The sequence below is a fragment of the Dermacentor albipictus genome, chromosome 6, assembly GCF_038994185.2.
Source record: "Dermacentor albipictus isolate Rhodes 1998 colony chromosome 6, USDA_Dalb.pri_finalv2, whole genome shotgun sequence".
NCBI classification, from domain to species: domain Eukaryota; kingdom Metazoa; phylum Arthropoda; class Arachnida; order Ixodida; family Ixodidae; genus Dermacentor; species Dermacentor albipictus.
In genome coordinates, this window is record NC_091826.1 from 92,417,002 (window position 1) to 92,426,807 (window position 9,806).

The window sequence follows — 9,806 nt, forward strand, 5'->3', positions numbered from 1 at the left end:
CCGCCCTCCCGGAGCAATTTTCCTACCTCTTCTCAAATAGCTCGGAGCAGCTGCTGAGGGATCAGGGCAAATCATTCTTTGCCGACGTGGCGTACATGGCCCCCACGCGATCCAAAGCGCGCCCGCTGTCGAGGGAACTTGACTTAGCGTCGGTGAGCGAAAGGCGGTGCGGCACACGGAGTGATCAGGGTAACTTGAGTGGCGAGCAGTCACGGGAGAGGCAGAGCTCGGAGGCTGGCCTAGACGAGCGGGTCCTGGAAGTGAGTGGGAGTGACGCGTGCAGTGCTAGCCGCGATATAGACTCGACGCCGCAATTAGGCGACGCGGGCTCCACACTCGCTCCGGTTTCCGCCAGCCGGCAGGAGCAGGCTGCAGTTGAAAGAAAAAGTCTGATTCGCGAGCAACAGGAAGGCTGTTCATTAGCCGATCTGAGGAAGAGCGTCAAACTGGGAGTGGAAAAAAAGGGGGTTTCATTTGGCAAGGAATCTGGCTTATTGTACCGCCGCTACACGGATAAGCAGGGTCGCAAATATAAGCAGCTTCGGATTCCGCGAAAATATCGCCGGGAAAAATGAATGGCCTCATTTGCTTCCTCAGTAGTATGTTTTCGGTCCAAAGCGATTTCAAGGGGACCATTCTATTTGTCATTATTATTGCTGATTATTAATTGTTTCTATTTTGTTATGTTGATGATTTGAAAACTGATTGTTTAAGCCTTGTGTGCTAGATCGTACACCTGCCTCTTGTTGCAGCGGGAGAAAAAAGGGGAAAACAATTTAGTTAGGTTGATTTGAATTATGGCCTTGTCTGGTGTTTGACGGGAGACAGAGGGCACTTGTTCGTGTTGGGTGTTGCCTTTTGCCGGTCGGTTTTGCAAGCTGCAGAACGACCAAGCGGGACCAGTGGCGAGAAGCAAGGTCTTAGGAACGACCCGAGCGGAGCTGGTCAAGGTGCCTTGGCGACGACGTGGTGAGCAGAGCTCCTGTCCTGGCGAGTCGGACCTGGGCACGTGAGGTTACCTGGCGTCCCGACACTGGACGTGAACTTGGACGAGCCTGACGACCGTGCGCGCCTGGCATCCGAGCCACGTGGAGGCAGCTCGTCTTCCCGGCGCCTTATCTGAGGGCGGGGATGCTGTTGTGCCATTACCACAAGCCCGGATCCCGAATCTGCAAGATGCAGAATCTATCCTGCGAGCGCCATAATTCTCCCTTCACAAGTCAAGATGCTGCGCCTTCGTGCGGGAGAAGCGTCGGCGGAGCAGCGTGTTTTGACGTGTCCGCGTGTGCCCGACGGCCCGGCGCCGCACCTCCCTTGCCTGGAGGTCACCGCGCGCGCGAACTTTGAACCGAGTGGCCAGCGCGGTCGCTGGTTGGACCCCTCGGACGACCGTCGTGTGCTGACTTTGTATTGGGCCGTTTGAGTGACAATGGGCCTCGGGGATTATAAAAGCAGCAACACGCCGCTCGAAAACAGGATCCGCTGACCCCACCTGGAGAGAGGGTCGCTCCCGACTGGGGTGAGATGTGTCACGCGTTTTCGCCGGACGCCGTCGTGCGAGAACAGTCGCGTTTGTGTGAGCTCTCGGCCCCAGTGCCGATCCGTTTATGTCCTGTATGATAACCTGTATATAATGTATAAAGTCCCTTTTGTTATTCTCATCGACGCCAGGCTCGGAGTCTTCGCTACCAACGCTCTGTCACGAAACGGGTGAAGAGCGCTACGGGACCACAAAGCCGTAATCGTGGTGCAGCGGTGCAAGTTCGTAACACTGGTGGCACCGGTTGGAAGTCGTAACACTGGTGGCACCGGTTGGAGTTCATAATAACTGGCAGCTTTCTGCAGACGTGATTTCTCCACGAAGCACAGCGTAGCCGTGGTCCATGCGAGCGAACTTCTTGTTTTCGGCGTCTGTGCAGCTACCATAATATTTTTGCTTGCAACGGTTGTTCTCAGGGAAACGTTGTGGATTGCTGTCGGTAGAGAGATGAAAAATACAGTTACGCTAAGCCTATTAAGCTTTTCATTTTTTGAGCCTGATTTCGTCAATGCTGTCACCACGTTCTGTCTGTACTGAGGGCGCACTGTGCTCACGTCGCAACAAACAAAGTTGAGCAGAATAAGCTTTCTAAGAACGTGGCTACATTAAGGCACTTCAGAGACATTGTGCCCAAAATGGGCAGTGAAAGGTTTGTCTTTGTCTCCCTCTGCGGAAATTTTGACAAAGGGGCATTCCCCAGGCGGTAAGCCAGATGTCCCGAAGTCAGCTATGGCCATGTATGCAGGCGCTTCGACTTCGTTTCCTAATTTAGGAAAGGCAACCTACTGATTAACTGATTTCTGCTTACTGAACGGAGTGGTTTCGCTTCTCAGAATAGAAGAAATTAAGTGGTGCTACTCAACACATATGTTTGCCTAACGCCAGCTGACGTTGCTCTAAGAATACGTGATGTTTACCTTCAGAGAGGAGAGAAAAAACTGTCGTTTTATTCTTTGTGCAGTGAAGCTGTTTTCATTTTTATACCCGCTCTCAGGTTGACAGTACGCACGAGTTATGTGTTTTACGAGGGAACGTGAAGCTTCGGAACACGTCTCTAAGCAAAAGGGGCAGGTAGCTTACTAACGTGCAGCTCATAGCACTCTCGCCAGTCACAAACTGTTCCGCATCATTGTCGCAGAACTGTAAAAATACCCTGACACACAGTTACCATTACGTACTTTACTGATCTCTCCACGTTGTATGAAACTGCGCATTTTTTAGACACTTTAGGATGAATAGAACTTGAGACTGACTCCAACCAAAGAGTACCCATTAAGTTGGCTGTTTCCGCAACTAGAGATGCACTGGAACGTGACGATATGTTCAGTGAGAGAACCCCTTTGAGTGTAGACGAGATCTGCCGCCTTTTCGAACTGTGCCTGTCCAATACCTATTTCACCTTCCGAGGCAGCTACTACAAACAGGTTAAAGGAACTCCTATGGGGGCCTCAATTTCCGTTGCCATGGCTAACTTGACTATGGAGAGCATCGAGGAGAGAGCTTTAAATACTTTTTCCCCGAAACCAAAAGTCTTCCTCAGGTACGTGGATGATTGTTTTTGCATCGTGAAGACGAGCCAAGTCGAAAACTTGCAGAAACGCTTGAACTCCATAGACCCGGATATACAGTTCACATATGAGCGCGAACAGAACGGATCACTCCCATTCTTAGATGTACAAGTTACACGAAAAGACGACATTTTAAAATTTTCAGTCTACCGAAAACCAACCCACACAGGCCGCTATCTTCAATTCCAATCCGACCATCCGGCAAACCACAAGGCATCTGTTGTAAATTCTTTATTCAAACGAGCCGAAACTCATTCCTCATCGGAATCGGATCTAAAGAAAGAAAAGAGAACGGTTCTCAACGAACTTAAGAGGAATGGCTACACAGATGACTTCATTCGAAAAACAACCAGACAACAAAAAAGAAGAAGCAAAATGCGGGACCATCAGCCGTCGACTTCTCCCCAACCCCAGAAGCGAGTGTCCATCCCGTACATCAGAGGTACCAGCGAAGCGCTCAGCCGAATATTAAAAAAAGAAGGCCTCAAAGTGGCGCACAAACCAATAAACACTTTCAATATCCTCCTCCCTAAACCAAAAGATCGTCCACCTAAAGAAAAAGCTCAAGGCGTCGTCTACAAAATCAGTTGTGCCGACTGTCCGGCGTCGTACATCGGGGAAACCAAAAATCTAAAAGAAAGGATCAGACAGCACGAGAACGACGTCAGGACATTCAACCGTATTCGCAGCGCCGTCGCTGAACACTCTGAAGACGCCGACCACAAAATTGCTTTCGAGGAAACTGAAATCCTTCAAACAGAAACGAACTGGCAAAAGAGTTTACTACTGGAGTCATGGCACATTCAGAATACGGGGAATAACATAAACCGCGTGAAGGGCAACCTACCCTCGGTGTATGTCCATGGCCTTGGCGACCTGATGAAAAGAAGAAAAGGACGCACAGCCAGATAGACTCCCGCTTGTTTCACCAACACAGAACGTCGGCGCGACCCCGTAACCTCCCCCCCCCCCCGCCTCCCATCAAGGGCACCCTGGCGAGCACTCCCCCCAGCACCGGTCATCCCAGCACCATGGAAGCGCTCAACAACACACACCCCCTTTCCTTTTGTTCCCCCCCACCTCTCCGTCTGTGAAGTGTCTCCCCACCTCCCGGGTTCCCCCCCTCCTTTCTTCAAAAAAGATGCTTTAAAAGCGGCACACCGCCACCCCCCGAAGAACAACCCCCTGAAGAAGGAGCCGAATGGGCTCCGAAACGTCGGGCTAATAAAATTCAGTTATTTGGTTGGAGTCAGTCTCAAGTTCTAATCAATTTCCCAACCAGACAGGCAATTCTGTCGAAATGTTTAGCTTCAAGACTTTAGGATGAAGAACATGTCACAGCACAGAGAAGCTCACATGAAAACACCAAGATTCTCGCCGCGGTGGCTTAGCGGCTATGGGGCTGCGTTGCTAAGGACAAGGTCGCGGGATCAAAACCCGGCCGTGGCGGCCGAATTTCGGTGGGAGCGAAATGCAAAAACGACCATTGGGAGGGAGTTAAAATCCCCTTGTGGTCAAAATTAATCTGCATTCCTCCGCTAAGGCGTGCCTCATAATCGAATGGTGGTTTTGTCACGGAAATCCCGAAAATTCAATTATAAAATACCCATAGCAATGCCGAATACGAACATCGTGGACCTTGCATCAGCAAAATGCGGTTCACCGGTAACTGACCAGCAGTAACGATTGTGCGCTAGAGTTCAGTCCATGGCGTTATGAGCGAGTTATTTAATGAAGGGAGCAAAGGCGATTGAATGCATGGCTTTAAAGGCATTGCATGCTTTTAAACTTAACGGCCTCCTTGCCAACAGTCTACAATGACATTGCACGCGGCAATTATGAAAGACTGTGAATGTGACGAACAACCAGACATTTCTTAGTGATTACATATATTTAGAGGAATCATGCTATTACTGCTGCATATTTGTGTGGTAATGCAAAAAGATTCCAAACGTATGTCTGGGGTATCCGTCTCTACATGGACAGGCTGCATCAAAGGGGCGCTGTAAAGGTGTTGAGAATAATAGCTCCTTTTTTGTTTTTTGTAAGACTAACATTTGTAACATGCAGCTTCGCACTAAAAAGATATTAATGTGTTTCGTTCTTGCGTATGCAAACGTCGACTAATGTTTTTTTTTCATAATGACAACAAACCAAGCTTTCTTTATCGAGAACATCACTTATCTAATGGCCGTGTGTGCGGGCATTATGCCCGCGTTCAAAGAAGAGCCTCTTACCCTACAGCTCAGCGCATTCAAGTTAATGAAGCATTATTAAGGGGTTGCTATGTCGTGGTCTTGCCTTCACACTTCGCGCAGCAGCTTCGGCTCAGAGGAGCTCATTTTCGAATGCCAGGTTCGGCGGCCAATTTGCTATGTGATAATGCTGGTTGCACTTTAGCATACTTTCAACAGCCAAAACTTGACTATAGCAATTAAAATAGCTTTCATGGGTCACTGTCATTCCTTGTTTGCACCGTGTGTCTTACAGCGTCAAAAGGGAGCAGGGAATGCAAAAAAAAACTTTACACTATGTGGCGGAAAGGAAAGTGAATAGAGATGTCAGTGCGGCTATGCGAGTGCCGATAAGAAGCACAGAAAAATGACAATTCGTGGCCGCCACAATGCATGCGATATCCCCTTTGCTCGTTGTTACATCGGCAAAGTGCGTCAACGGTGTGTCAAAGACCACGCCAGAGCACGTGAATTGCCTCGAGAGGCACGAAAATAAATAAATAGATCAACATTGCAATGAATACATTTCCAGTTGTAACGTGCCAAAAGAAATAACGCATATCTTACCTGTTACATAAGTGCTTCATAAAGGTGTCTTTTGCGTGAGCACTGCTTGCAATTTCATCTGTCCCGTGTTCGTCGGCAACACTCCAATAGCACAATGCGATGGCTTTCTTGTCACAAAGTAGTTGACCACCGCCACCTTCAAAGCAAGCAGATGCAAATGTTAAGGTGCAGGAGGCAAAAAAGGAGCCATAAACATTGAGAAATGCACTAATTTGCACTTTTATTTGAACATAGAAGAGAAATCCGGGGGCACCTAAGCAATTATTAATGTGAAAGCAATATTGTTCGATTGAACGCCGCTGAGTGGTGCATCGCGTTATGAACTCCTCGCAGGGAAGCGAGCACATTGAGACGATTGGGCGCGTTTTGAATTGGCCTTACCGAGGCGCACTTAGAGCGCGGGCGAGAGCTTGGTCCGACAAGGAAGGCGACTACAACAAAGGCTTAGAGTTGGCGCGCTGTTCGGTAGCAGGTCTTCCGGCCTTTTCGTCCACTCTGCTCCGTCGAGGCGCACTCGTGCTGTGGCGTCGCAGCCAATGAAATTTCAGGCGCCGTTTCGCTGCTACAGACGCCGGCTTTTTCGCTCAATGACCCATTAGACGATTCGCTTTGAAAATCGTGTGCTTGGCGCTTCCTTATTTTTTTCTTAGGAGGAAGCTATTGCTCGGGTCAGACTCCTTTGCTGCCAATTCAAATACATGTAAAACAGAGAAACGCTTTTGTACGATAATCACGGGGCCGATTTTAATGAAACTTGTTGCATATTAAAGAGGCAGTTATATTCTATATTGTGACTTTCGGTAGCAGAATTTCGAATCATGACCTGAATTATTTTAAAGAAATTTCAGAAAAATTGGTAAGCTTGAAAAAAAAAAGAGCCACAGGACTGTGCGACAAACGCTGCACAGCCACAGCGTAAGCTAAAGGAGCGGCTCCATAGGAGCTTCATTTTCGGTGCTACACATACAGGGTCTTTGCGGCGAAGTCTCTTCGAGTTCTCTTCACGAGGATGATCTGAACTGTCCGCTTTGCGTCCACGGCGAGCTGCGGCTTGTGCTGCTCTCTACATCTGCACAGAGGTCTGCACAGAGGTGTGGTGAGCCCAATGTTGCTAAGTTGCAGCCGCGCGCGTAGCTCTACGATTTGCTTCTTCAGCAGTGGCTCATACCTTGCGAGGAGGCGCCACAACGTGTATCACGCAGTAAACAAAGGTATCCAGACTACGCGGCACACATGTCACATCCTTTGGCCCGAGGTACATAACGAGGCTGTTAATAATGACGGGGATGATTTATTGGCATCCTCTTTGAAAGATCCTCTTATTGGTGACAAACAGCCAAGTAGCCTGCTTGAGTTAACCAGGTGCGGCTACATGCAGCGTACAACTGCTACATGTGGGCACAGCTGGTGGAATACAACGTAACTGCCATGCAAAGCTTGTGCGTATTGACGTTACGAGGAGCGCTTGATGATGATGGTTTTTTGGCATTGCCTTTGAAATGAGACGTGGACAGTCGCGTTGATTGCTTGATTTATTCAGGTATGTCATATACATGTTTTTTATTCTATCATTTTTTTATACATGTTCTCAATTGTGTGTTTCTTCCCCAAACTTTCTCTATCTACCTTGCGCCGCACTACCTATGCAACTGCTACATGGTGTGCCACCTGGTGTAATAATGTACAACTGCAATACAAAGTGTGTACGTATCAAGCTACGTGGCGCGCATCTCACATCATGTGACAGCGGGCAAGATGCCATGGAGGAAGGAAAATGTTAGGAAGAAGCATCGCGCCACGGGATTAAAGCGATACGCACCGACTGACTCATAAGTGTCGACAAGAAATTGATAGTTAAGATTAAAATTTAGCATAAAGTAATCAGGCTTTATGGTATTGAATGAAAACAGTGAATAGACCGTGTTAATTTGGGGCCAAGAAGTACCTAAAGTAGAAAAATACAAACACCTTGATGTACACATAAACGAAGGTCGTAGACATCTGTGGCCTTGGTGCATCGTTAGAATGCGGCCATAATGAAATACGCAGCTACTAGGATACAATAGGTACGAGGTGTTTCAGGGTATGTTTAAATGTGTAAGGGTTCCAGGCCTTAACATTTTGGAAATGCGCTTGTTTGCTTGAAGTCAGGGGTAAAATCATTACACGGTGGTCACCAAAGGTCAGTAGAACGCCTCGCGTTGGGCGGAAAGGTGGTCACGGGGAGACTAGTAATGAATCTGTGAAGGGGCGTGTGACCGGGAAAGGGTTTGAACTGAGAGACGCTAACAGTAAAATTGATTTTGAAGAATGCCTGAATAATATGGAAGAAAGTAAATTGTTTGCGGGAGTGTTCAGATATTTCTGCAGAAAAAAGTTACAGTGACGTATCACTGAGCTGTCAGAATATAGCGCACGCCAAGCCACGAGCCATCGAACCTCCTAGATGCCAAAGCAGAGCGGTTTTAAGATAAAGCCCTTACGACCATGCCCCACCGCGCCGTGGGACAGTATGGCTGTACCACTCCCAGAGTAGTATCGTTCAGTACCGCATGGTGGCACTGTGGTAAGGGTAGCGTTTGTGCTGAATGGGAAGGGATAAGGAGCGAGGAGAAAATTAATATCAACAAGGGACTGAGGCCGGGTTGCCCTTTATCTCCACTGCTGTTTACGATGTACATGGTGAGGATGGAGAGGGCGCTAGAAGGAAGTAATATCGGCTTTAATCTCTCATACAAACAGGCTGGTACAGTAGTAGAGCAGCTGCTCTAGGTTTATTTTATACGGACGAAATTGTGTTGCTAGCTAACAAGCAAAGTGATTTGCAACGTCCGGCTAATATCTGTGGAAAGGAAGGCAACAATTTAGGTTTGAAATTTAGTGTTAGAAAATCAGGTGATATGGTATTCAATGCAAACAGTGAACAGAGAGTGGCAATACAGGGCCAGGAAATACTTCGGGTAAGAGAATATAAATGCCTTGGCATATGGATAAACGAAGGACATAGATATACGGAAATAAAGGAAAAAAAACAATAACAGTGAGGGGGAAGAGAAATGCAGCCATAATGAAGCACAGAGCGCAAAGGGGATAAAATAGGTACTAAGTGCTCCGAGGTATGTGGAAAGGTGTAATGGTTCCAGGGCTTACTTTTGGAAGTGCGGTTGTTTGATCTAAATCAGGGGTACAATCAGGACTCGATGTGATCCGAAGGTCAGTGGGTCGCCTCGCATTGGGCGCTCGCAGGAAGACTACAAATGAAGCTGTGCAAGGTGATATGGACTGGACTAATTTTGAAGTGAGGGAAGCACGCAGTAAAATTGAGTATGAAGAACGACTTAGGAATATGGAAGAAAGTAAATGGGCTGGGAGAGTGTTGAGGTATCTGTACAGGAAATACATTGATTCACAGTGGAGGAAAAGAACTAGGAAGCTTACCAGCAAGTATGTGGCCTGTGGGGTGGGCAACATAGTAACAAAGAAAGTCAAGCGGAAAATCAGAGAGGCCGAAATAATCTCATGGCTGGCGGCAATGGAGAATAAACATGTCATGAGAGACTACTTAAGAGGAAAAAACGAAATCAGGAAAGAAACAATTTCTTATAACTCAAAGAGATGCTCATTGCTTTTCGAAGCGAGATCGAGATGCCTTAGAACACGCACCTATAAAGCGAGATATGAGAAGGAAGAAGAAGCATGTGCTTGCTGCGGTAAAGCTAGGGAAACTATGGAGCATGTTTTATTAGAATATGAAGACGTCTACACAGCGGTTGATTTAGGCCCCACTGGCCTCCTTGAAGCCATCGAGAGCAGTGGAAAAGTAAACATGTCCGCAACAGGGATTAGTAAGAGGCGATTGGAGGATTAGCGGAAGAAAAGTAGGGAAACGGCAAAAAA

General features: G+C 47.6%; 1 protein-coding gene across 1 annotated transcript in view; it reads right to left on the reverse strand.

Annotated features, from left to right (window-relative positions):
• Positions 1–9,806, reverse strand: part of LOC139046976 (uncharacterized) — a 40,504-nt gene that overhangs the window by 12,378 nt on the left and 18,320 nt on the right. The window contains exons 2-3 of the mRNA XM_070520893.1: positions 5,910–6,045; positions 1,828–1,973 (exon numbers count right to left, since the gene is read on the reverse strand). Coding sequence (XP_070376994.1) covers positions 1,828–1,973; positions 5,910–6,045 — 282 coding nt within the window. The remainder of the gene's footprint in view (positions 1–1,827; positions 1,974–5,909; positions 6,046–9,806) is intronic.